This window comes from Opisthocomus hoazin, chromosome 7, assembly GCF_030867145.1.
Source record: "Opisthocomus hoazin isolate bOpiHoa1 chromosome 7, bOpiHoa1.hap1, whole genome shotgun sequence".
In the NCBI taxonomy this organism is placed as follows: Eukaryota; Metazoa; Chordata; class Aves; order Opisthocomiformes; family Opisthocomidae; genus Opisthocomus; species Opisthocomus hoazin.
In genome coordinates, this window is record NC_134420.1 from 20,582,690 (window position 1) to 20,609,877 (window position 27,188).

General features: G+C 45.8%; 3 protein-coding genes across 9 annotated transcripts in view; 1 reads left to right on the plus strand and 2 right to left on the minus strand.

Moving 5' to 3' along the window:
* The window catches only part of KCNC1 (potassium voltage-gated channel subfamily C member 1), a 126,855-nt gene extending 121,262 nt beyond the window's left edge, over positions 1-5,593 (minus strand). For 6 of the 7 annotated variants that reach the window (XM_075427093.1, XM_075427096.1, XM_075427094.1 and 3 more), the window contains exon 1: positions 4,557-5,211. In XM_075427093.1, the coding sequence (XP_075283208.1) occupies positions 4,557-5,126 (570 nt within the window). In that variant the 5' untranslated portion in view covers positions 5,127-5,211. Of the gene's footprint in view, positions 1-4,556 lie in introns of all 7 variants that reach the window. The other variant, XM_075427091.1, reaches the window with a different exon arrangement.
* Positions 5,144-23,516, plus strand: LOC142362035 (uncharacterized). Its single transcript, XM_075427128.1, has 5 exons — positions 5,144-5,304; positions 5,896-6,248; positions 13,576-13,708; positions 15,566-15,696; positions 22,054-23,516. The coding sequence occupies exons 1-5, from the start codon at positions 5,144-5,146 to the stop codon at positions 22,092-22,094; spliced, it is 819 nt and encodes a 272-aa protein (XP_075283243.1). The 3' UTR covers positions 22,095-23,516.
* Positions 23,476-27,122, minus strand: MYOD1 (myogenic differentiation 1). Its single transcript, XM_009935270.2, has 3 exons — positions 26,399-27,122; positions 24,928-25,006; positions 23,476-24,318 (listed from the first exon to the last, which is right to left on the minus strand). Exons 1-3 carry the CDS (start codon positions 26,957-26,959, stop codon positions 24,062-24,064), a joined length of 897 nt encoding a protein of 298 aa, XP_009933572.2. The 5' UTR covers positions 26,960-27,122; the 3' UTR covers positions 23,476-24,061.
* Positions 27,123-27,188: the final 66 nt, after the last annotated feature.

A 27,188-nucleotide genomic window follows, 5' to 3' on the forward strand; every position in this document is an offset into this window, starting at 1 on the left:
TGTTCCCACTCTCATTTCCCCAGTTCCTGAGCTCGGCTCTGCTGGGCCAGGGTAAAGGATGAGCAGAAACCACCCCAGCCTCTAAGCCTCGAGACAGTATGATTATTCAGGAACTAGGATCCCGTAAGCCTTCTCATACTGATGGGATGTAGGTTTCTATAGAGAAAAATCAGTTTAAATGAACACAGGAAGGTTGAAATGCTCTTGAATGTACAAAAGAAAGATGGAAGAAATCCCTGGGGAATACCTTTTTCTCATCTCTTCCCCACTATCCTTTTTCCCATCTCTTTCTCAGTGTTGGAAACTTGTCCTTCAAAAATCACCCACTGAGGAGAGCAGATCCTTCTGCTGGATGTGAAGGGAGGACAGGAGGGAAGAGTGAGTGAGGGTTTTGCCATAAACCTTTCCTCTTCCAGATCAGAGCAGTATAGCATATGCCAGGGTGGCAAGTCAAGCTGTTGAGGACTTTACATAGGACCCCAACCAGCTTTTATTCAAAAACAGTAAAAATGTTTATTGGTAAGGACTACTAAAAGCTTTCCTGAGGCTTCACCAATGAAGCTTAACTGTCCAACTTGAATGTGAGCAGTAGCGCGGAATCTCAGCTGAAAGCTCCTGGTTCCCAAGCACTGACGAACCTAACGCCTGTGAACTAACTCAAACACAGCCTTATCCTGCTGGGGAGGAGGAGAAGGAAGGGGGCAAAGACGCTGGGCACCTGCAGACCAGGCTCCCCAGGACGTCACTGGGAGCTGCGCTAGCATAAGAACAGCATGACCAGACATCAATATAAAGGAGAGAGGATGCTAAGAAAATATTTTTCACACGTTTGTGTACTGAGGGGCCTGTGAAGTCTATTGAGTGCAGAAGGCAGGAACTCTATTACAACAGAACTCTCAGATATGCTGCTTTAGTGTATCTGTAGCTTTCTGTGTGACTCTTCGTGTATTTCCCCCTTTGCGGCTACTTATGAAAAATAAGTTTACAAAGTTGCCTGACCATACAAAAAAGACAGTTCTAATAAACATCTCACCAATTTAGCTGGACAGTATCCATTGATGTGCCGTGATATTTAGCTGCCTGATCAGATGCTTTTGAAAATCCACCTGCATGCCTGTCTGTCTGCATCTGCACCCAGTACCTCTGTAAATTTGATCTTTTCCATTGCCTTACCTGTTAGTCTCTTCAGACCCCCAGGTACCAGACTTTGCCTTTGTTATCCAGATGTGGATGCTTTAAATTATGGAGAAGTGCGACACCCGTTTATGTTATTAAGGTAGGTGTCTAAGGCAAGCTATGATTTGAAACAAGCTACCTTTTCTTATTACAGATTTAGACGACAATGCATTTTTTTAAAGTATTTCATCTTTTTAGAAGTAACTACCTTATTTAAGACATTAATATTTAGAAAACTAGAATTTAAACTCAGCCACTGTTGTTTTAACAAGAAACTGTTGACTATGTTGCACCTAATGACAAGCGCTTAGTGACTGGGAGCTTATGCTTTATCAAAGTGAGTTTAGAAACAGACAACATTAGCGGAGTTAGCTGATTTTTGCCTGACACACACAAATGCTCTTCCAGTTTCCCCGGCCATCTACAATGAGAACAGATATAATTTGGTATGAGTTACGTGCTGGTGAAGCAAAACAGTCAAGTGTACTTGCATTTGTAAGCACTGTCCATCAAAATGCTCCAGGAATGGCTAGATTTGAGTAAATGCTGAGCTTTCCGTAGCCAGTTCCTAAACATTCACTGAATTAGAGAACCTCCAGAGCAACCTTGCTTTATTCAGATATGCAGGTTTTCATTTAATCTTAATATTCGCATACTGCATTCCTTTTACTTGCCCAAGTGTAACAGTATGATGGTAATGTAAACTGATGCTTATATGGAGATGTTATTTTGACATACGTTTTGGTGCCATATGTAGACACCAGACAGGTATATAATCACCATTAGTACAAGTCTCAGATCCAATTAAGATGGCAAATGTTTGTGATGTATTTTTTTGACAAAACGGCAATGTGAATTTAAATTTTTGCATGACTGAAATACAGTTGGGAATTGAAAGTAGCATGCACAATTAAAAGTGAGGTAACAGTCGATTTGTTGCCTGACTCTACTAATGATTGCTTTAATATACCATTCACTTGTTAATGGTGCTATCAATTATTTTACTATAAATTAGCTGTTGTGAGTTTAAGGTCTTTTTGCAATGTCTGTGTTAGATTACAAGAGCATAAATCAAACTCCCATCTCTTTTACATCCATAGCCATAACATATGGCTTTTACTAGAAAATGTTAAGTGTCTTATAATGTCTTCTTAATGGACAGTGTGTGCACGTGTTGATGATGAAAGCCATCTTCCTTCATGCAAAATATTAATGCATATGGCCTACGTCTCCATAGATACAAATTAAAGAATCATATTTAACCCATGAAATATTCAGTATACACTTCAACTTTGCCCAGAATTCATATTTCTCTAGTTTAACAATCCTTTAAGGAAAGAACAAGTTAGAGATAAATCAGGGGTTGAATTCTACCAGGTATGCACATGTAATTGTGAATAATTGGTATAACATCCACTGCAAAAAAAAAAAAAAAAACCCAAAACATTAAATCCCAAATCACTTCATAAAATGCCTATTCCTAAATGAAAATACCAGTAGAGAATTAGAAAATTGAATTTATATCCTCCTAGAATACCAGCTTGTATATCACAAAGACTCTTAATATTGGCTATAGATTTTGTCCTCTGACCTCAAATACCATAATGCTTCCAAGCAAAAGGGTGTTTTAGCCGCTGTTTGTATCCTTTCCATTGGGACAGCATTATCCATTTGGCTTTTGGACCATTTCACAAAATCTTGGACAAAAACACTGCTTTGACTTGAAATGTGTTTTACCCACAGATTCCTGGGCACCAGAGAGATCTGCTGTTCAAATCAACGCCTGCTAACGCTGGGCTTGATTAAAGGAAGCTAACTAAGCCTTTTGAAGGATATCCTCCAGCCTTCACTCTCCGTTTCCACGTTCCCTTGGCAGAAATCAGGGATGTGAAAGCTGCAATTTGACAGCATCGTCCTTTCATCTCGTGGTAAATATTTCATTATTCCTTTATCCTCTATGCTGTTTAAAGGAATTCATTTAAAATATTAACTTCTTTGTTCAGGGAGGAAGTCTCCAAAGGGGGTGCAAACAAGGATCTTTAGAAATGCACCAAGATATAACTCCAGGCTCTGCTCCAGCTTTCCCCGTTCATTCAGCCTGCAGACCTGGCAGCTGCCCGCTGGAGATCCCTGCTCAGAGCAGCAAGTCTCCAGCAGCTGCTGTTCCACCACCCATTCATACACGACCAGCTCCCCTGTCTCTGCTCCCTGCATCTCCACTTCTCTTTCCTCCATCCATCCAATTGCTCCCTAATCTGATCTCACTTCTTTGATCCTCCTCAGGAACACTGATCATCCTCCCACACCAAAGCACCACTCATCCCTATCGAGGGCTGGCAGCAATTATGCTGTAACAAAGGCACATTTAAGAGAGGAGTAAAACCTATCCAAACCAATTGCTTTGCGAAGGCTCTATCCTTCATCTGTTTGCTGGCTTATCAGTACGGGCGTCTTGGGGATTAATCCTGCTGCTGCTCCTGAAGCAGACGTTTTCTTTACTTTTGACTTCAGGAGCAGAATCAGGCCCTAATTAACGTAATTATTTTCATATGTAATAGCCTGAAAGGTACCTACTCAGAGGAGTCGAGTGACTGTTTAAGACTATCCACAGCCTTGCCGTGAACTGCACCAGTGTGCATTCCCTTTCCAAAACAACCGCAAGCACCAGGAGGGGAGGAGTTGTCCTTCGGTAGCCAGGCAAGAAGCCTGCCAAACGCAGTGTCCCTTCTCCATGAATGAACCCTCTCCTCTGATTAACACTTTGCATTTCCCACAGGGGAGCAGGCAGAGTGAGGAGGTCAGCGGGGAACCGAAATACCCATTCTCAGAGAAGCACGATCGTAAATATTTAAGACAGTACGTAGGAGAACAGAGAAAGGAGCAGACTCTCCTTCCAGTCCAGGCTGAAAAAGTCTTCAGATCCCCTGGTCTCCCAGGGACTGCCTGCTCCCGTGATCCTTTCTCCATCTCGTAACAGGGAGAGAGCCATTAGCTCACAGGAGGGCTGGACAAGGTGTATCTCTCTACTGGGGGACGATTGACTGTGAAAACCTGTGCATGGAAGGAAATTACCTGGTATAATGCAGATCTCCCTGACCTGTGAATGGGACTTTGCCCCAGGCTATGGGTTTTTAGGAGCCTGTTAGAAAACGAGGGTCTCTGGAAGCCCATGTACGAGTACACGAGTTCACGCCTTGGTGTCCACTTGTGCCCCACGCATGGGGCCTGCTTCACAGCAGGGGTTATGTCCCCATAGCCCGGGCGTGACTTTTGTACGGCCACACGCATGGCTGCCTGCTCTGCTCTGACAGCGGAGAGGTAACCCTGATGGTGCTGGGAGGGAGGGGGACTGAAGGGAGGGTGCTGGTGGCATAGCTTACCCTTGCATATCTGGAGGAGTAGGGGTCCTCAAAGAGCGCCCAGATGCGGGGCTGCCACCGTCTCCAGAAGCCCCCAGACCTGCCATCTGGGGAGTCGCTAAGCGCCAGGCGTTTTGTCATCTCCAGCTCCTCCTCGCCGTCACCAGAGTCTCCGGTGCCATCTATGTCCCCGTCCTCGGCGCTGCTATCCAGAGGCGCCCCGCCAAAGCTGTCCAGAGCCTCTTCGGCGTCGCGGTGCTGCCGGTAGGTCATCCAGCAGCAGGGCTCCACATCGGTCTCATCGATGCCCCAGAAGGCCAGCTCCTCCTCGTAGAGGGGCCCGCAGACGTCGGCGGGGCAGTGCAGCTTGCCCGTGCGGTAGTAATTCAGGATGTGGGCGAAGACGCCCGGGTGTCGGTCGAAGAAGAACTCGTCTGTGCGGGGGTCATAGTCGAAGTGGCTGTGGGCGTCGGGCTCGGCGATCCAGGCCAGCCGGGTGCCGGGCAGGGTGCGCAGGGTGCTGCGGTAGGTCTGGTGCCTAGTCCCTCCCACGTTGATCACGATGCGGTCGCTCTCGTCGCCCTGGCCCATCTCGTCTCTTATCAGGCATGTCGCAGACTCATCCAGGCGAGCACGGCAGGCGGCGAGCCCGTGAGGGGACGGCTGCGCGGCGGCAGCCGGGGCCGGGCCCCGCTCCGGGCCCGCGGGGGCGAAGGGCCCCGGCCGGCTCCGCTCCCCCGGGGCCGCGCCGAGGGGAAGCCGCTCTGCGGTCAGGCGCTGGGGGGCCGCGGGAGCTGCAGCCGCGGCGGAGGGGCAGGGGCGGGGGGGGCCATGCTCCGGGAGCGCGGGCGCTGCGGTGCCGGGGCGCGGGTGCGTGCCGGAGGGGGAGGGCCCTCCCCTGGTGGGACGTGGCCAACAGCTCAAAAAAAAAAAAAGGGGGGGGGGGGTAACCCCACCACCAAAACCCGGGGGAGGGTGGGGGAAGGAAAGACCGCGGCAACGGCGCTGCCCGCAGCTGCTGCGGGCGGGAGGCGGAGGCGGGCGCCGGCGGCGGGTGCGGCCCCGGCGGGGGTTCGGCCGTGCGGCGGGGCTGCGCCCGCGCCCTTCCCGCGGGGCGGGGCGGGGCGGGGCGGGGGGCGCCCGCCCGCCGGTGCTGAACGGACAGCGCCGCGCGCCCGCCCTCCCGCCGCGCCGCCTGCGCCCGCGCCGGCTCGAGCGCGCTGCCGGTGCGCGCGGGGGGGCGGGGGTGGGAACACGGGCCGCCGCCGCCGCTCCTCCCGCTGCCGGGCGGCTCGGTGCTGCCCGCCCGCGCGCCGGACCGCGCCGCGCAGGCGTGCTGCCGCCGCTCTCCGGGTCCTAGCGCCGGCTCCCGCGGTCCCTCGGCTCCCGTGTCGCGTGCTTCCTTACCGGTGCCGGGACTGGGCTCCCTGCTCCGGCACCCGCGGCCGGAGGAGGAGCGCCCTCACCCTTGGCTCACGTCCTGCGTCGCCAGGCTCCGTCCGAGCGGCGCGGCGGCCGCGGTGAGGGTCCCCGCCGGGACGCGCTGGCTTCCCGGCGCCGCCCCGCACCCGGCTCCGAGCGGCCCCTCTGCCGCTGCCGAAGGCGGCCACGGCGTCCTCGTCCCGCGCGGGCTGGGCCCGCCGGAGGGCAAAGAGGCGAAACCCGGCGACGCACGTGTGGAGCACGCGGAGTTCCCGCCCCGCGAGGAGCCCGGTGAGCCGCGGGGAGAGGGCCCGCAGCGGCGGCAGGCGGACGCGTCCTGCGCCCCGTTGGCTGTCAGCGCCTCGGGACGAGCGGGCTGCTGGGGGAGCCCGGGAGGCCGGGCCGCTGCGGGTGCAGCGGAGAAACGACGGCTGGAGGGGACGTGGCTGAGGGACGACGCTGGCGCGGAGGTGGCGGGGACAAGGCCGTGCTGGGCAGAAGAAGCGGGCGTGGGGAACGCGGTTCGGCTGGGCCGGGAGGGAGGACAGGGTTTGGGGCTGCTGGCGCAGCAGATGAGGGCTGCCGAGGGGCGAGTGGCGCGGCCGAGTTTGTGAGGGGAGGTGTCTGGCCACGCGCTGCTTCCGTGGGTCACGAGGAGCGCGGTGTGTGTTTGGGGTGCGGAGAAGAGAGCGTCACAGTACTTACGGTAGGACCTACAGAAGAGACCTGAAGAGCAGGTTGGTCTGTGAAAATGGTTACGGATCAGTCCGATGCCGTTGGGCTGGAGGGAAGGCCCGGGAGCTGGGTGCCGTTTGCGTGTGACCTTCAGAAAAAGGACGGGAGATAATGGACACGGGGAACGCGTTACTGCTGTCGGCAGTGGAAGAGAAAAGGGAAAGTGAGGCCAAACCAGGGCAACCCTGCACTTCAGCTAGCGTGAACTGATGGCAAGATCTCTAGGCAGAGTTGCCAGCCAGCCACTTGAGCAGTGGGATTGAACAGAGAGCAAAAGGTTGATGATCGAGGGAGAAATCTGAGAATCACAAGTACAGAAACTTTCTCTAAAATCCTTGAGAACTGCCAGGCAGATGGCACAAGGGGAGAAGGGGGAGGTCTGTGAACCCAAGCCTGGCATTAAGAAAGGGAAAGAGGATGATGACCCATTGGCAGAAATAATGCAAGTGACAATTATTCTGTAGTCCCAGTAAGTCACTACTTCTGATAATAACAGAACTGGGGATCAATAGGAAGGCACTATAGGGTGGATTCTGAGAGTTGCGGAGGCTGAGGAAGGTAGGTGACTCAGGAGAGAGGTTTAAGAGCCTGTGAATCTGAGGTCAGTGGGTCCTTCTGGTCACAAACACAACTGCAGAGGTCCTTTCCCACCTCGTTAGCTCCTGTCTTCCACGCTACCTTGCTCCACATCAGTGATTTCTCTTTAGGAATTTTGGTGTTCAGATCTAAGGTGGCTGTGGGGATAAAAGGGATATCTTGCAGCTACTGTCGCTTCAGTTTCCCTTCTTGTCTGGGTATCTGCTGAAGGGTGGTACAGGACCTTAGAAATCACCTGAAGGTATGTGTTAAAAAAATGGAAAGCTTGTTTAAAGGTAGTTTTCATGGACTTAGGTAGGGAGGAGGCTATGCTGAAGTGACCTTCGAGGTTTCTTTGAAGACACAAAGTCTGTAATTGATAAAGGAGTATTGATAGACATGGGAGAGTTGGATATTTCGAAACGCGCGTGAGGGGACCCTAAATCAGAGATTGGTGGGCAAGGGGAGCTGTGAGATCTGGAGCAAGATAGCTGCTGAAATGAGAAGCTCTCTTAGAAATATAAATTGGAAAATGAAGTTTGAACGTTATTTTGATATGGAATATGAAAGATAACATCACATTTGAAGCTTATAATGAAGCTTGAGGGGGAAAGTGTTAGATAACAGTATTTTTATTAAATGAGGATCGTTGCACAAAATAACTGTGCATTAAGACACAAAGACTTTGCTTTGCACTATAGATTATAGCATGATTTGCGCTTGTTTAATTTGTGATAGATGATACCAGCAGATAGTAGTTGCTGATTTACACAAAATGATCATTCCAAGTCAGACCGGCAGGTGCTGTGTATCAGCAAAGTTTTGCTTTAAGCTTGCCATATAGTGATAAAAATGTCTGTTTTCATTTTAAAAAATTATTTTCCATGAATTGGAATGTTTGGACAAACCAAATCATTTTCAAAGATCTAACTTTCAGACAAAAAATTTCCATGGAAGTCTGGTTAATCCCAAACTGTAGAGTGGCACTTCCACTCCCTAGCCCCCACTGAAAAATAACAATATTATAATTAATTTTTATTCTGGCTTATATTTGGTATCTTTAAAGGTTCTTTCTGGCTGCAGAATAACTGCCTACGTAGACTCGATATCTCAAACTAGAAGCCTCCATCTTCAGGTGCTGGGATTCTGAAAGATCTCCTCTCACTCTGCAAAGATTTCCAGGGCCATAAAGAGATTCTATAATGCCCTGTGTACGCGAGATGAACGTATGCATGAATTAGGCATACCCACTTTCAGTCTTTTTGGTTTCAAAATAGTTGCCTATCTCCTCTATGCCTTTAGACTTGCCTTAGAGACAACACAGTGATTTGCGGAAGCCGGATCGTGCATTTGGTCACTCGTGTAACGCCATTGACTTCAGTAGAGTTAAAGAATGAATGAAATCAATGAATAAGTGAAAGTTTAGGTCCCTTGTCAATGAACTGAGAGCAGGCGTCTCTGTGCTTCCCTGATGGGTGTCTTCTCTATACTGGAAAGAGGAGGCAGGACTTAATGTGAAGGTGGATGTGTACGTCCAGGATTTATCTAGCTGTTCTGTGATTAAATCGGTAATTAGCCTTACTAAGTTTTACTTCCTAGAAAGAACTAAGCCAATTTTAATAATGCTGGAGACCTCTGTGGGAGACATGGAGTTTGTAGGTTGTTCAAGTAGTTCACAGTCTGTTTGAAAAAGGATTCTGATACAGTAACAGCAGGAGGTAACGTTATCAGCAATTCTTAAAATGCATTAAAAGACCTTAGCACTGGAATTACATTTTGTTTCCTGAGCTGATTCTCACAACTGGTGAGAGATTTTTATGATCATCTGCCTTGAACTGTGGCTGACCTAAACCTGCAACGAGTGAGGAAAATAAGGTGTAGAGTTTAGAAAGGCCTTTCTAAAGGCCTCCCTTGTGGGAGCCTTCTGAGAGGCCAGAGTTACACAGCTACTACCTAGGAGAGTACATATGCGCTTTGAGCAGTCCTGTTAAAGTCATTGGGTCTGCTTATAACCTTAGCTGTTCTTCTAAATCAACATTTTTAATGGTGACAGTGGAAGAATAGCTTTAAGCTATAAATCTATTCTAGTTTTTAAACTACTGTGTAACCAAAACTGAGAGTGAGTCCCCATACTAATTTGATCAGTTGTGTTAGGTCACCCCCACTGTCTCCTGTGTTCTGATGACACAGGCAGAGTAAGTCCTTCTTTCAGCTCTGTATCTGGTGTCCTGGGATCACCTTTGTTGTCCTATGCTTCAGCATCCCCAGGGTAATAATATATCATGAAAGGTAGGTTGTCTTTCAGACAGAAGCCTAAATTCTGTCTACAAAGGAAAAAATAGCTTGTGGGTTCACATGCCATTCATTTGTTAATCCCCCTGCTCTCTATGTACAGCTGTAACTGAGAATTGCAGTGATTTCTAATCTAACGCCAAAGGAGCTTTCTTCTCAGTGTGGGAGATGACTGAGCACGTATTCCCTAATATTCTTAAACTTAATAACTCATAACTTTGGAGTGAAATTTTAACTTTGCTTTTTATTTTTGTATGAAGACATTTTACCACTTACAGAAGACGCTGGATTGAGAGATTAAAATCACAGTGTGTTGTATAGGCACAGGAAGCGCATGAGGAAGCTTTTCTGTGTGCTTTGGTGCTTTACTAGTGTAACAAGAGTATCTCGTTCTGCACACCTCTTTAGCCTCTTCATTCACTGAGGTTCCTAGTGAGGACTCCAACATTCCTGACAGCTAATGAAGCACTTGCTCCTGAAATTTAAGTCTGAGTTCATCAGGCAGTTTTCGAAGTTTTCAAAGAAAAGGTTGTTGTGAAAAACTTGATGACCAATTCTAACAAATGCAACAAAATAAAGAGGGAAAAGAGATGTTTAGAGAACCTGTGACTTTGTGTGCAACTATGAATACAGCTGGAGAGCACATTCAAAATGTTTTAAAGCTGGAGGAAGCTGAGAGGGAGAGATTTATTTGTAAGTTATAATCTCAAAACAAAAGGCACACCGGGCTGGAACACTGGTTTTGCAATGCTTGAATGCTATAATTCAGTCTATGCTCTCTTGTATTAAATTCATGACAACTCAACAATATTTCAATGCAGTTCTTTATCAGTTTTAGATTACATCATGCTGTGAATTGCTCTATCTGTTAATACTGATCCTTGTAAATCATTTGGTTTGAGGTCTTCAGATGGAAAGCTGTGATGCACTTCAGCATGCGATGTACTCACTTTGTCCTTGAAACTCACTTAAAAACAAAGCAAGCTGCAACTGCGCAGATGATATTATTTTTCTGAAGGGTTAGATTTACCCGTTTGAACTGTCAATAGTTGGATGAAAGCATTCCATGGAAAGAATGAGAATGGAGGAGAAAATAGTTGGTTGGTGCTTGATGTTGACTGAGGGAGTCATAAAGGTGCTGCACGTCTGAAGGCCTGTGTAGCCCAAAGCCTGATTGAAAGAAGCGATGCTGCTTTTAGTGAGAGCAGCTGGAGCAGCGGAAGCTATGATTGAATGCTAGTTCCTGTACTTTCACCTAGCTAGATTTTTTTTTTCTTGATTACCTAAGTTTTGCTTGAATATGTACTTCCTTGTCATCTGTGCTCTTCAGCTGTTGCATGGCTTTGCTGTGAGCTGAGAAACATTTGCTGCGCTCTGCCTGCTGGGTTGCATTTTGTTCTCCGTCCATTCGTATTGGGCGAATATTTGATTGTGAGTGAAGGTTCTTTTTGTGTTGCACATCCCTTCAGGATCCTTCAAAAAGAGTGCTGGTGTAGAAATGTCAGCATTGCACAGATGTATATCAAACTGTGAGATAAATGGAAGTTGCTCTGGGAAAAAATGGAAGTTATATTGTGATATGTTAGAGATCATCATTGGTCTTTACTCACTCCATTAACTAAGAGAAACTCCCACCTGAATCCATTTGGTTTTGCTGAGAAATTATGGGAGATGGAACTAAGTAAATGTGATGTCTGGAATGGTGCACACAAGCAAGGCCATGTGGTGGAAGGAGTGTTCTGCTGCTTGCTGAAGGACTAGGGAGGTTCCCAAACTATCTTTCCTGTAGGAAAAGAGAAGATTGCTCCCTCCTGGCAAGAGGGGCAGTAAGCACTGCAGGCAACTGTTGAGTTGTCTGTCTTACACCCAGCACCTGCTGGAATCCAGCACACCGCTGGATGGGGTCAGGCAGCATGCTTCTCCTGGAGCACATATGTTGATCTGAAATGGTGTGCGTTTCTAGGCATGCTTTAGTTGAGGCTGTAGTAAAAGTGTCAGGATTTGTCTTTGATGAGGCATTCCCCAAAACAGAAATAATTGTCCCTTAAGAAATTGTGGAGTTAATTGACAGCAAAATCTAGACAAAAGGCTGGACATGAGCCGGCAATGTGCGCTGGCAGCCCAGAGGGCCAACCGTGTCCTGGGCTGCATCTAGAGAAGCGTGGCCAGCAGGTCGAGAGAGGTGATTCTGGCCCTCTACTCTGCTCTGGTGAGACCTCACCTGGAGTACTGCGTTCAGCTCTGGAGCCCTGAGCACAAGAAGGACATGGAACTGTTGGAGCGGGTCCAAAGGAGGGCTACAAAAATGATCCGAGGGCTGGAGCACCTCTCCTATGAGGACAGGCTGAGAGAGTTGGGCTTGTTCAGCCTGGAGAAGAGAGGGCTGCGGGGAGACCTGATTGCAGCATTTCAGTGCTTAAAGGGAGCCTATAGGAAAGATGGGGACAATCTTTTTAGTAGAGACAACAGTGAGAGGACGAGGGGTAATGGTTTTAAACTAAAACAGGGTAGGTTTAGGCTGGATATAAGGAAGAAATTCTTTACAATGAGGGTTATGAAACACTGGAGCGGGTTGCCCAGAGAGGTAGTGGAGGCCCCATCCCTGGAAACATTCAAGACCAGGTTGGACAGGGCTCTGAGCAACCTGATCTAGTTAGCGGTGTCCCTGCTCGCTGTGGGGAGGTTGGACTACATGACCTCTAGGGGTCCCTTCCGACCCAAAACTTTCTATGATTCTATGATTTTTGAAAGATTAAACAAGTGCACGTAGATCTGAACTCCCACCATGTACTATAACTAGACTTTCAGAAATGGCTAGTGATATGGCTTTATTTTATGAGATGGTTTGTCTGGGGGAGTCCTAAAAGGTCCTTGACTTTCTGAGACTGGCCTAGTCAGCTTTTCCTGAAAACAAACTTCTACTAATGCTGTCACTACATTTTTAAAATCTCAGCCAATTTGCAGGTGCATGAACATAGCAACAGACACAAACACATAGATACAGACATATGTATTTCACATATACTATATACAGAATACAGAACAGGAGGTGCTAGTCTTTTCTTGAACAAGGCATACAGTTCTCGGTGCCTCGAGTATATATTTTTCATTTAACTACAAAAAAAAATTAGGGTCTGTTTCTGACTGAGGAGTATAGAACATGCTCCATTTTATACAATATATACGCTCGCCTATCAGCTGACTATTTCTCTAAAACATCAAAATAATTAGAACATGTCTTTCTTCTCTCTTTTTTTTTTTTAAACTGAAGTAAGAGCTTTATTTTTATGGAATGATTCACTTTCCACAACTGTTATTACTTCTTCAGCCTACTCTGAGTTTGCAATAGTGACTGAAATGTTCTCAGACAAGCAGATGGGAAAATGGCCTGTAAATCTTTATTCTTATAAACGGTTTGTAAAACTTTGAATGTTGAAAGGTAGGAGTAGTTCCAATAAATCTCAACAATGCTGATTCAAAGGTTTAACACATTGCTTAAATCCCTTGATTAACCCAGCTTCTCAATATTTGACATGAATCAATAACTCTGAGATGTCTTTGCTGTTCTCTAGCTTGTAAATATTTATGCAACCAGTCCCATGAATTATGACATTTAATCCTGTTGAAGTAATTCTTTGTATGCTGCATCTGAAGAGATGTAAAGTATAATAGTTCCAGTGATGCTAGTTAAATAATTGGCACTAAGGATGAAATCTGCTGCATTGCTTTTGTCAATAACCAGGATTTGTACCATGTAAGTGTGAGTGAATGGAAAGCAAAATCCACCTTCTGTCGCAAATCTTGGGCCAGCTGCTGTGAATGCAGATTTCCTGATCCTGGCTTCTGCCTAGGCCTGTAGCTCATCTTTAACAGCAGCCTTTTGTTCCAGTTAAATGATGTATTGAGAGCTAGATCAAGGCAAACAGTGAAAAGATGGCACCTCTATTAGCTTGTTCTCAGCCTTCCCTTTCTGGGGTATACTATAATGAACAGTATCATTCCCTGTGCACTCCAGGTAACAGGAAGATGCTCTGCCCAGAGTTTCCAGGACCTGGGAAAGCCTTCTGTAGGCATCTCAGTTCAGAAGGGTTGTACCAGCCCTCCAGACTGTGGCTGGGATTCCTGCTAAGATACAAGATTTGCAGCAGGTTTGTATTTAAATGGTTTAGCTTACGAAGCACAGTGGTATGCTTGTTCCTAAGACACCGCACTTTTTGTCATTGTTTACTGGTTCAGTCTGATTCATCTGTGGATTCTGCCAGGTTTTGCAGTTGTACTTGCTGCCTCCAGGTATTCCAGAAGTAGAAGGGGTTGGGGAATAACGAGGAAGCAGAGAAAGATCCCGGTGGCACAAGATACTCAGAGTTGGCCAGCAAGAAATTGGAAGTGGATCTTCCTTCAGATATGGTCCATTCTCATGCAAAATTGGACCTTTCTGTGCTTCTAGGATGGATTCCTATCCTATAAGAGAGCCTACAATAGCATGCTTATCGGCTCTCCTATGAACAGATGAGAGAAAAGGAGTGCCCAGTTCTCAAATGCATAATGAAGGCCTTCTTTCTGTGGAATTTTTCAGACTGTAATCAAAAGTAAAATACTTTTCTACATGTTCTTTTAAAATTGTTCTCTAGCTTATATGCATCCTGCCTGTTAAAAAGTGGAGAAATAGATTGCACTCTGTGTTATGTATTTAGAAGTATTTTAGTTTCTATTTGCTTTATTATGCCAAACCCCTTAAGAACCCTTCAGTATATGAAAAGGTCTTCATGCAGAAGCACTACAGTGGTGCTGTGCTGCTGTAGCCCAGTTTGACCACTGCATAATCCAAGCATTGAGATGTATGTTCAAAATGACAGTGCATGACAGAAAGGGTGATGCAGGAAGTCAATGAAATTACTGTAAGTTTTCCTGAGTGTATGCTTATGCAGCCCTTATGAGGTGTTTTTGCCTATATATCCACAAATATATATAATTCTGGTTGGGACAAATCCAGATGATTGCATTTGGGTTGCTAATGGATTCTTCTTGAGCTTTGTCTCCATGTTATATTATATTGCTTGTCTTATTGACTGTATCTCCCCTCCCAAGCTAAGACTGACTAGGATCTGGAGAATGTCACTTACATTTAGGGATCTGCTCTGAGGTACTTTGGAAGAAAAAAATTATGTTTATGCACAAAGGTTTGCATTTTCAGCCAAACCTGTTTGAAGGCCCAAGTGATTTGAAGAGGATTTGGTCCAGTTGGAAATCAGGCTAGAGGTGGTATATCAAAATACTAATTAAAACTTTCAGAGCTGAAAATATAAAATTAATTGTCTTGCTTAATAAAAAGTAAAATTTTTTATTTCACTCTGGCCAATTAATGTTAGTCTTTAGATAGCAAGTTGACAAGTACATAATTAGCAATAGGACAAATTTGAAGAGGAGCCTTATGTGCATAGACAGATATGCTCAGCCAACCAAAGTTCCTAAAGGTTCAGCTGCCAGTCTGGAGATGTAACCACTGGTGTCTAAAATAGAAGACATGGATGGTTTTGGGTTTGGTTTTTTTTTTCTCTTTCTGCATTGTGTGGTTTACCACAAACACAAACAAAAAAAGGCCACAGGTAATGGTCATAATCATGGAGTGCTTGAAGGGCATATGCCTTCACTCGCCACAAAGTGAAGCTATGTCAAAGATGCGTTGCTTCAGCTACGAAACACACATGCTGGAATTACTACATACCTAGCAGCTGTGAGGATCGAGTGATCTGATCAATCCTTTCTGTATCTCTTTTTAACAATAATTATTTGTACTTATAAGAAGGAATAACATTTTGTCATCCACATCTGAGGAATAGCTTTTTTTTTTTTTCCTGCCTTTGATGCACAGCAGAACTCAGAATTCTTACTGCAAAAAAAGGCCAGAGAGCAGATGAAGCGAAATGACAGATTCAGGTAAAACATGAGCAGCCAGCTCACAACAAGCAAGTTCAGTGCGTGACAATCTTCCTGCTCTTCCCTAGGGACCAGGCAGTACCGTTGAAGAAGGAGCAGATGGAAAGAGCTGCCAACAGATGTGTACTGGAAAGGATTCAAGCCACGGTACTTGCTAGAACTGGGGAGTTTGTGGTGGCCGGAGCCTACCCAATGACAGGTACCTAAGATTTTGAACCAGACAGCTATCAATCAGTTCTTAGCTATGAGAACCAGAAAAAAAACTATTGTGGAACAAAAGACATGTACAGGACATTCTCTGAACAAGCCACCAGAGCTTATTACTCAGAGAAGTCCTACAGTGAAAGGAATCTTTAAGCTGTGGTTGCTCATAGCACTAAAGATAAAAGACTACTGCTAATGTATTTTTCGTGAATGCGTCTATCCCATAATTCATTCACTCAAAATGGTGGTTTCTCTTGACCTTGGGCTAAAATTTAACAAGTGGAGAAAAGATAAATTTAGGAAATCCAGTGACGCAATGCTGATACTTTCATGCCTTCTTGCATATTTTCTAGCATAATATGAAGAATAATAAATGGCAAAAACTAAACTGTCCTTGGCAAACAAACAAAATAGCACCCTGTGATATATTTACCTTTGCTTCCCCTCACCACACACACCACAGAGCTTGAAATATTAACCCAGTTTGTTAATTTATTTCTTCCAGAGTTGCCCTGGCCATTGGATTTAACATCTCTCTTGGAAGTACTTCAAACCAAATGGCTGGCTCCATCTCTAGCTTTGTTAATTAGGCACATTACTTTGTTGCTTTTTTCATATCGTTTAATGTAATTGGCATTTGTGAAGCTTTTGAAAGGCATGTTTGGGACTACATTTTGTGCAGCTGGCTTTAAACTTCAAGCTGCTTGAAGTATTTAGTTCTGTAGAGGACAGCCTTTGAGAGCGTAGAGCATGTATGCTCAGCACATACTGTGCTTCCTTTCCAAAGGGAACGAAGTGACCAGTACGACAGATGTTCCTCCCTGCATGCATTTGTATTTCTATGGTATTATATTTGTAACGGGAACATTACGTGCCCTGTTTGAGGAATGGAACTCCCTCTATAAGCTGGTGTATAAATGCTTTGCTCTAAGGTGGTCTTCATCCTAACCATCGTTAGGCAACGGATACCTTGCCACATAGGCACAAAAGCCCGTGGTTTTTCAGATAGCAGTGCAGCTTGGCAAGCCATGAATTTGGACTTGTTGTGGCAATTCCAACAGGTAAGTGCGCCAATACTGTGTCAGCTGCCAATAACATTGATGAATTTACACTACGTAGGAATTCAGCTCATTAATTTCAGTTGTCTTCGTGTGAAATGATACTCTGCACCTGAACTGTGGAAGAGTTAGGTGTAAAAGCTTAGGGAAAAAAAAAGTATGAACTAAGCAAATTATGTGGCAGTCCTCTTTTTCATAGAAATGCTGCCCTCCAGTGGTCTGATAAAAAAGCGTACATATTACTTGACTGCAAGAATACAGTTTCCCCTTACCCTGCTGCAAGTAGCAATCAAATGTACCTTTTAGTATCACAGGCACATGGATTGTCTGTGCTCCAGCCTCAGGAAACCCAAAGGTGGCATAAGACCAAGTAAAGACATTCGTAACAAAAAGGTATTGCTTTACCAATACAGGCCCACTGACTCTCTTCTGTAAACAGCTGACTAAAAATAAAAGCCTTCCTCGCAAATGGCAGGATTGTACTAGTCTGCCCCACAGTGACAATCGAAACCTCTAACTTCAGACAGAACCACATGTAAGAAAATGGTCACCAGCTGGACAAAACGGGTCTCACAGGACATTTTTTCCCAAATGTGACAGATTGTCACTGAAGAAAACCATCCCGGTCCGACAGTCAGTCAGACACAGAGTTCTGCACGCAGCGGTGGTCAGTGAACCATGGGGATCCTTCCATCCTCACAGAGCATGAATCCCAAGCCACAGACAAAATACGGTTCTCCAGGTTTTATCTTTCAGTCATGGCAGCCAAGTGCATTTGTTTTAGGGTGCAGAAGTAAAGCACCAATGTGAAAGAAAGGGACATTGTATGGCCAAAGTAAAAGGCAGATGATCTTTAGGTATGTCGCCTCTACACTTGCTTACCTTTCCCTTGCGTGGCTTCAAATGGGCTTTCCAAATGTGCAAGACTGTTTCTCAGCTTGCCCTGTTCTACAGCTGCCTGTTAGATGTGGGTTACTGTGCATGCTGAGATGATTTGTGCCCCACTGAGGGACCTGGCCACCAGAGAGTTGCACCATGGTCCTGCTGTCATCTGCTGTTCCTGTGCATCTGCCCCACCTTCCCCCCGGGACCATTGCTCGCAGCACAGGCCATACAATGTTTTCAAAGACCTTCCATTTTCTTTGTCCTTTCATCTTTCTTTTTTTACTTAAAACGAAGAAAAATAGAGTAGTACCCCAAAATTTGTGCAGTAGTGAAAAAAAGCCCTTACTATTCCTACAGTTTTTCTCTCTGTTTCTGTAGAAGGCTCTTGGTGTGGAAGAGCTTGGCTTTTCCAACACATTTTTCCTGCTGTTCCTAGTGTATGGGGCTCCAGGTGCTGACTGAAGACCGTGAATATTTTTGCTGTTTCCCCACCAACAAATTTTCTGTTATGGAGCGATGAGAAAACAGAACATCGAATTCACCAAGAAACGATGTCAAAAGAAATGCGATTTACGGCTTATCCAGCAGATGTTGCTGTTGGACCAAAAACCGGCTCAAGGTCAGTTCAGGTGGGATGGGGAGGACTCTATGTCAGGTGTCAACGGTTTCAGGGTTTTATCCAGCACATCCAGGTCTGGTCCCCTGAGTTTGGAAGATCCGCTTTTACAGCCATGGACTTGCAACACTAGTGACTGCGCTGAGACACAGACCTCTGAGTGAATCTGCCTCCGAGCAAAAAAACACCACCACCCCAACCACAATCACAACCTCCCTCAATCTTCTGATTAAGTGGGTTATGGTCTGTCAGAGTTTTTAATAATTTTTTTTATAAATAGTGGAAAGCTTCACTTCATATACGGTATTTGCCTCACTATTGAGGAATGTGGGGTTCTTCACTGAGTCTTACATAAAATAGCACGCTTGTTGATGTTGCTAAGATGCTTGCAGAAGACAAAAATTATTGACATTTTAGAAAGAAAATGTGAGTTTAGTGCCATGCTGACTGTATTATTGGGAAAACCCTGAGGTTTTCTGTCACCTGGTGGTTACAGGATAGGTCAGTTTTCACTACTAAGCTTACAATGTTAAGGTCTTTATTCAGAAGTGTCTGTGTATGCAAAAGGTAGATTTCTGGGTCCACAGGGAAATTTCTGGATTCCTTCTACTGGCCCAGGTGGCTTTATGCCAGACATGTTCCTCATTCCTAGTGGGACCTGTGTGGGAAAGGACTATCTGAAGGCTCTTGTGTATTACTCTAGGGACCATCCTTTCCCTCACTAATGCTGAATTCTCAAATACTGAGAGGAGAGCCACTGGTCTCCACTTAATGACATTCCCAGTTGTGCAACAAGCCTTTTGAGAAGGGAGCTTGCTGCATAGATCAAGGAAAGTCATGGCTGTTCAACAGATTTACTGGAAAACAAGTCATTTGACAGGCTCAGGGAGGGTGAGCTGAGAAGCATTAGTAAATAGTGCTTAATGAGGTTCTCGGGTACGCCTCATGAGATAATCTCCGGGACATTTGGCATGTGGGCCTATTATCCATCCCACACGCTGAATGCAGATCATCTTGTCAAAGATTTGCACGCTGACTGTGTGAAGGCCATTTTACCTGCTGTTAGCGAAGTCAAGACTGCCGTGTGCAAGTTATGCAAAATGACCTCATGCCATCCCCTGCTATCACAGGCTCTGTGTCAGGCCCGCATTTTGCAAATGTTGTAGACTTTCAGCATTATTATGGTCATAGTTTCTCGTTTGTATTTTAAGATCAGGCGAGTGGTAAAGCCTGCCAGCTTGTTCAGTGGGGTTGTGCTCAGGGCATCGGCGTATCCAGAGGGGCTGCGATAGGAATGGGTCAGTGACCAGAGCACAAGCACAGGGGCACGGCAGGGAGTTTGCATCGTGGCTTTGCACCGCTACGTCAACACTATCCCAGACAGCGTTACGTGCTGTGGCTTGAGATTTTTCTCACTGAAGTTGGGAGTTTGGCCACTGATTTCAAGGAACAAATTAATAATTTTTACACCAAAGGGAAGTACTAATTTCTTCTCATTAATGTTTGGGTGGCATGAGGTACAAACGTTTGCTTGTCTGTTCGCTCTTGGGTATTGTTCTTCTGAAGATGATAACACCATTTTTATGAGTAAAATGAGCAGGTTTTGCCCTTTCCACAGTTTGACCCTTTCAAATATCTCTGCAAAATACAAGCTGTAAAATGAAAACTGTTTTTCCTTCCACATTCAGTGGGGTTTTGTAAGGTCTTTATCTTGTGTTTAAAATGACAAGTCATATCTGAAGGCTCTTGTGTATTACTCTAGGGACAAGTCATTTTAAAAGAGCAGCATCTGGTGCAAAGCAATGTCAAACTTAATATTTCTTTAATACTTTTGGATACAGATGATAAAATATTTTAAAAGAAAGAATATATCAAGAATAGTTCATATATTTTTTTACCTAAAACTGAATTTTTAGTATGTGAAAAAATTCTGTAGCACCTTCAATGATAATGTGGGAAATGGTGTATGACATTGTTATTTTTAAAAAAACAGCAACTTTATTGCACTTTTTTGTTGTGAAATATTGAAAGTAGAAGGATCCTCTTCATTCTCATATTTGCAAGTGACCTGATGAAGTTTAAAATCAAAGCACTTAGCGTAGATAAGTGAGGTATAAATTTATTCCTCTTGGCTTTTTCCATAGCAATAGTTTAAGTTAAACCAATGATACTGGTTTTGTCGTGCCGCCCCAGTGGGGCTTTCTTAAGTTACCAAAGGAAATCAAACGTACCTAAGACACACACTTATTTTTATGTTCAAAGACAGCTACTTTCCCTTAATTATTTGTAGCTGTATGACTTTCCCTTTGGTGGTAGCATTCCATAGGAAACATCAGACAATTCTAATATCTTTAGTGGAAAGCTCTGAACCCATGTTCAGGCAGGTCTGTGCTGTCCTGCCGAGGCAGCTCAGGGAGAGGAAGGGTTTGGTTTGCAGCCACCCCCATTTTCTCTCGGGCTCTCCATGTCAGTACAGTCTGTGGGATTCAGATTTTTTAAAATCAAACAGCATTTCTTTAGGTGCCCTGTCCTGCAGAGTATTGATCTGGAACCTGTGTGGTGTAAGCCGATGATTTCAGGCTGTTGGTGTGTGTTTGTAGCCCATGCTGGAGCGTTTCTGTAGACCAAGCCAGACTGCGGTTTGTCTTGCAGGATCAGCCCTAAATGCCTAAATACACCTTTGGGAGCCAAATTTAAGAACCAAAGCCTATAAATGTTGGATCCGTCTTGTATCTGTTCCTCAGCTCTGCTTACGCTCCCTGCCACTATCGGAACTGAACTAGAGCTCTGAGTCCAAGTATTTCCAGCTTTGAAATATGTGCACATAGACTGGGATATACTCTGTCAGTAACATGCCGTCCTCTTGATGCACAGAGGAGTTGAGTAACTTCAGGCATTTGTTTCGAATATATTTACCTTAGAAATAGGAAGAAATTTCACAGGGAACACATTTTACTTATTTAAGTTCAAAAATAAATATAGATGTAACCTAAATGTGTATTTATCAGCACTGACGCCCTTTGGCCTTACTCCAGTGCACTTTTCTCACTGACATCAATGGGAAAAAGATGGGCTCTGCATAGGAAATCTGTGAATGTTTTTTTCTTCTTCATCCATCCATCTATTTTGGGATGTGCTAAATGCTTGTTCTCTGTTGTAACATTAACATCAGCATGTGGAAAGTTGGGTTGCTAAAATAAATCAGTGAAATGCAATATACATGACTTCACATGGAACTGCACGTACATTGTCGAGCACAAGCGCGCCGTGTCCAGTGTGCCGTGCCAGCTTTGCAGCCAGGTAAAACCTATTGTGTGCTGCAGAAGTGGGGTGCTGTAGTGAGACAGGCACGAACTTTGTGCTGCCAGTACGTACAGAGTCTCTGTAGTGCCTGAGCTGGCAAAATGCTTCTTGGTTGCCAGTTACAGGACAGCAAAATTAATACTTGTACCAGCCTCAGAGCATGGGGATGACAAGGTCTATAGTATTTCACAAAAGCATCTTTTGATCTTTTGTGTTGTGGGCCTGATGGAGTGTTTGCTGGAGGCAATGAAAATTTTATTGTTGATGTGCGAGGCATTGATTTGTGAGGCTCTGTCTCACTTCAGTTTTTCTAAGTTAGTGATATAGGCTGCAAACTAACCTGGGGCATTTTTCTGACCTTATGAGAGACCCTCCTGATTCATGCCAGTATGAAATAACATGTTCTCAAGTTCATTTAATTTTTCTTTTTAATGGAAAAATGAAAGGGGTAAGATCAGCCTTTATAGGCTGGATTGTTTTCTGCCCACAGTGAAATCAATGGGAGACCTTCACAAAGCTGGACTTCAATGAAGGTGTTGAGGAACCCCCTCTGATCCATGGGAGACTGGCCTACTCTGTGGAGTGGTCCTGTGCCTTGACGCCAATTTATCATTCACCATGATCACAAGCGCAGGGACGAGGAAGGAATCCCCATGGCTGCTGCCTTCCCTGCCCCTCTGGCTTTGGCTAAGACGGCGAGCTTGGTGCATGCCTCTGACCCAGGAGCAAGCAGAAGCGTTTGTTCTGCTCGGCACAAGGCCGCTCACTCCTCTACATGGAGCACGGATCTTCAGGACCCCCACAACTAAAGGAGGGGGAGATGTTCCCATGGAATTAGCTGTTCCCTCTTTCTCCTGCGTAGGAGGTAAGAGCTACCCATTTTCCCTCTTTAATAGCCAGCTAAGAAAGAATACGACGACTGATCTGTCATCAAAGTATTTGGAGCTGATAACGATATCGGCGTTGGTTTTTGGGTGAGGTTTTTTAATTTTTTTTTTACTGTGATGTTTAAACAAAATCCATAAATCACAGGGATATGACAAGAAATGGATTGCTTCACATTGACTATAGCTGCTGGTTATTCTTGTTCAAATGTACAGAAATGCCCTAATGGTTACTTACCAATGACAACCTGCTCAGGGCTTAATGTTCCTCAGTTTCGTGACAAGCCTGCAAGGGTACACACATATACTGAATGAAACATAGCCCACTGGTTATTTTTAGAGAGGCTCTAAACAAGAAGTAAATCCATGGAGTAGTACTGCCAGAGATGCGTAAAGTTCAAATCCAAATTAAAACTGCCTATCTTTGGCTTAAATTCCAACCTGAACTTGAGGAAAACTGTGATCTATACCTTGAAGGCAAAAAATCCTTTGCAATTATTTTCTGACACCTGAGAATATACGAACATGGTATAAACACTTGAAAACTAGAACTTGGATGAACATTTGGCCAAGAACATAGTACCTGGTCTTATGAGACAGTGTTGTATGACTTCAAGTTATGGTAGCTGCACTGGAATTTGGAGAGTCTGATTTATTGTGATTCCTAGTTCTAACACATCTTTGTAAGATCACGTCCTATAATGTCATAGTAAACTTTGGGGGGAGGAAGGGAAACATGCTTGTTTACCTTACAGATCTCTTTAATAATGACCTCTGATGTGCAAGAATTCGTTTAGATATCACTAAGATACAATATGAAGAAAGCAGACCCCTTTTCAGCAATATATTTACGCCAAGTAGTTGGAAGTAGTGTGACTGAAGCATGTTCTTGATGTCTTTGCTGAATCAGAGCCTGTATCTTCTTCGTGCCAAGGCAGCGATCTTAATACCACTCCTGAACGCACTAGTAATTCTAGAAGCCCTAATGAAAGTCAAGATAACACCACAGATTTTATAAATAAGGGTCTTTATTTAGAATACTGTTGAAAACATTCTTCGCAACCACATTGTATAAATATATAAAGTTAAAAGTTTGACACAACAAACCAAGCAATATTAAATATTTTTAAATTTTTTTCCTCCTTTTTGTTTTTAATTTTTTTCTTTCTTTTTCCTCTTTTTCCCTTTTTTTTGCAAAGCAACTCTTATTTACAGTTATACAAAAAGTTTTATAAAAAATGGTCCACAACCTTATTTTGGCCAGAACAGGAGTAATAGGAAGGATCGGTCATGCCACTCCTGTTGCAGATTTCTATTCTCCTCCACATTCAACAGCCAGGTTCCTATTCCCCAAGCCCAGATTAAATGTTGGCCATTTCAAGGTATACAATTTTATATCTAGACATATTAAATAACTTTAGTTTAACAACCAATAAATAACTAGGTGGATTTTGAAGTAATACAGGTTTGAAAAGTTATATATTTGAAGGAATTTTGAGTGATATTTTAGAACTGGAAGAAGTCTTAAGAAGTCTTTTCAGTCTTAGAAGGCAGGTCTCGGAGCTTGGCTGAATGGAGCAATTTGTCTTCAGTGCAGTCCAGCTGGACCTGCCTTCATAGCACTTGGTAGATAGGGTTGCTGCTGCTGCTGCTGTTATCCTGGGGAAGTGGGGCGCAGTTGGTGGGGGAAGGAATTTGGGCTCCGTTGTCATTCAGACTCACTCCTTCTGGAGGGGAACAAGGACTCCCTTCAGCAACAGTTTCCACTGGTGGCAGTACAGGACATGTGGAGTTATCTGTGGAAATCCTCTCTACAATGCTCGAGAGGCAATCGAGGCTGGAAACAACAGAACTCTTCCCATGCTTTGGATCTGAAAAACAGACAAAGAGGTGCTCAGTTTATCCAGCTTCACATTAGTAGATGCAGTTCTTTCACAAAACCCCAGGGAGTGGCTGACAGTATGCATCTGTGAGCATGTAAAGATACAGAGGAAATGAATACTGGTGAAGGATGCCAATTATCAGAAAACGGAGACTGTAATTGCAAAACGGAAGAGAGACCCAACCAAAGTACACTAGTTTTGGGGCTGGGTGGATCCAGGGCTTCATTCAGTCCACACAGAAAGGGAAGATTTGAAATCAATCAGCGATTTCTCTAGTTTGGATCAGTGATAGAGTTAGAAGGGTCTTCATGCAAAACATGGTTAAACACTGCAAATTAGTTGCAGGGAGGAGTATATTTTTATGCAAGTGTTGTATTTGCAAATATAGGAAATGTAGCCACAACATATTCCCGTATTTGCAAATACATCTAGAGGAAATCCAGTGCTTTTACTGGCATCAACGGCTCGCTGGCTGAAAAGGCAGGTTCCTCTTTCAGCCTCAGCTAAACAACTGGAGACAGAGCAGGCACGAGGAATTCTGCTGCGCTGACTGCCTCCATCTCCGTGTTTCACGCAGCCGCTGTGGCACATACTCACCATTTGGTGATTCGGTGTAGTAGCTGCTGTCGTAGCTGTTTCTTCTGTGAGAGCTGCAAGGAGGCCCGCTGTACTCCATCTGCAAAGGAGAGCAATCTGAGTGAGGTTGCTGGTTGGGGACAGCATTTACTGAAATCCCAGTAACCATCCAATCTCGTATTTCAGTCCCTAGTCTGTGCCATCATTCCAGTACTGGCTGAAGTGCCACCAAGCTGTAGCTTCTTTCAATAAGGCAGAACTTCACTTGGCTAGAAGGGGATTCACCCCAAAATACTTTACGTGGGACAGCTGTTCTAAGGGAAAAATACCATTGTCGCATGGAATGCTGTAACATTACACACGAGATGAGGTTTTCCAGCATTCTGATCAGATACTGCCCTACATGTATCTTCAATTTACAACAGGGAGACCAAGAGGGGAATGAGTCTTTTTAGGATTTCATTTTTGAAGGTTTTTCCAAACGTGTTCCTCTTAAAAAGCCTTTAGTCTACCTTTGTCCCTTTTTATTCCCTTTAGTTTCTCTTCCTGTTTCCATTTTGTACAGAAAAAGCCCCAAAACATTGACAATTGTATTTGTTTCCAACACTTTAATCCACAATGAAATTACTCTTTCTAAGAAAAAGGCTGTATTTTGAGGAGGGATCATTTGTGTGAATCTTCTTTCCAATCTGCCAACTATCTCAATCACAGATACTCAATTCAGTAACGATTAACCCTTCCAGAGCACAGAAAAAATTTCAGGTCTTAACATGCTGTCAAGATCCCGTCCCAGACAGCCGTCCTGCACTCCGGTCACCACGTCCCACCACCCCAGAGCCCAAGCCTACAGTCCCAGTGAAAAGACGTGGCCATGAGACACCTTATCTGGCTCCCGCCCTTCTTCTCCCCTCCCCGTAACGTACAAGCAGGACTGAAAGCCTGGGGTCTCCTTCCTGTTGCTGGTAAATGTCTACGGAAGGGATGAAACAAGAGGAGAAATGGAGAACCTTTTTCTTAAGGGTCAAGAAAAACAACTCCTGTTGCTCAGACCCTCCCCCTGTTATCATGACGAACGGCAGAAAGCAAAACCCAGACTCTTATCAGTGTCCCTGTAGCTACCATGACCAAGGGGGATGTTCCTCTCTGCTGTCCTTAGAGGACTCAAAGGCAATGATACAGCAGAAGATGGAAACAGGCACCCCGGGAGCGACGGGAGCGCAGGCAGGGCCCAGAGCTCACCATGTGCCCATGCCAGGCCGCCTCCCGAAGCGCTCCCCCAGCAGCTCTTCCATGAGACACGGGGGGACCTGCTTAACTTCTCATCCCAGGGAAAAAAGCGTGCAAGAAATTTTTCTTCTTTCCCAGAGATCCTGGCATGTGGGGACCCCACCTCCCTTTGCCACTGGAGCTCAAGGGACGAGCAGGGGCTCTGTCTTCTGCCTTGGGAGGTATGGGCACCTCAGAGGCAGGGTGTCCTCCCCGGGTCACTCACCATGCCATCGGAGCAGTTGGAGCGGGGGCTGGAGGCATCTGACTCCCCACTGTAGTGCTCCAGCACGGGGTAGTAAGCGTCCTCCTGCTCCCGCAGCAGCGCCTGCAGGCTCTCGATGTAGCGGATGGCGTTGCGCAGGATCTCCACCTTGGGCAGGCGCTGGTTGGGATTGGTGGAGGTGCAGCGCTTGAGGGTCTCGAAGGCCTCGTTGACCTTGCTGAGCCGCCGCCGCTCCCTCATGGTGGCGGCCTTACGGCGGTCGGCGTTGGTGGTCTTCCTCTTGCAAGCCTTGCAGGCCCACAGCAGGCAGCGACCGGCCTGGTGGTGCCCGCTAGGCGCCCGGACGTGCTCCTCCTCATGCGGGTGCCCGTGGTGGTGCCCATGGTGGTGCGGGTGCTCCTCGGGCTTCAGCAGGCCCCCGACATGCACCAGCCGAGGGTCCAGGTCCTCGAAGAAGTGCATGTCCGACGTGTTGAAGCACGGGTCATCGTAGAAGTCGTCGGCGGCCGCAAAGGAGCAGAGGGAGCCCTCCGTCATCTCCATGGGGCCCAGTAAGTCCATGGGGGCGGCGGCGGGGTGGGCGAGGGGAGCAGCGGAAAGGGGCTGCGACCGGGCCGCGGAGCGGCAGCCCCCGGCCAGGCGGGTGCGCGGAGCGGGCGCCCTCGCACCCTCTCCCGGGCGAGGCCACCAGCACGCCCTGCTGCTGCCGCCGCCGGCCCCTGCCCAGCCGCGCCGCTCCGGGAGCGCCCCTCGAGGCCGTATTTATGCCGGAGCCTCCCCGGCGGGCCGG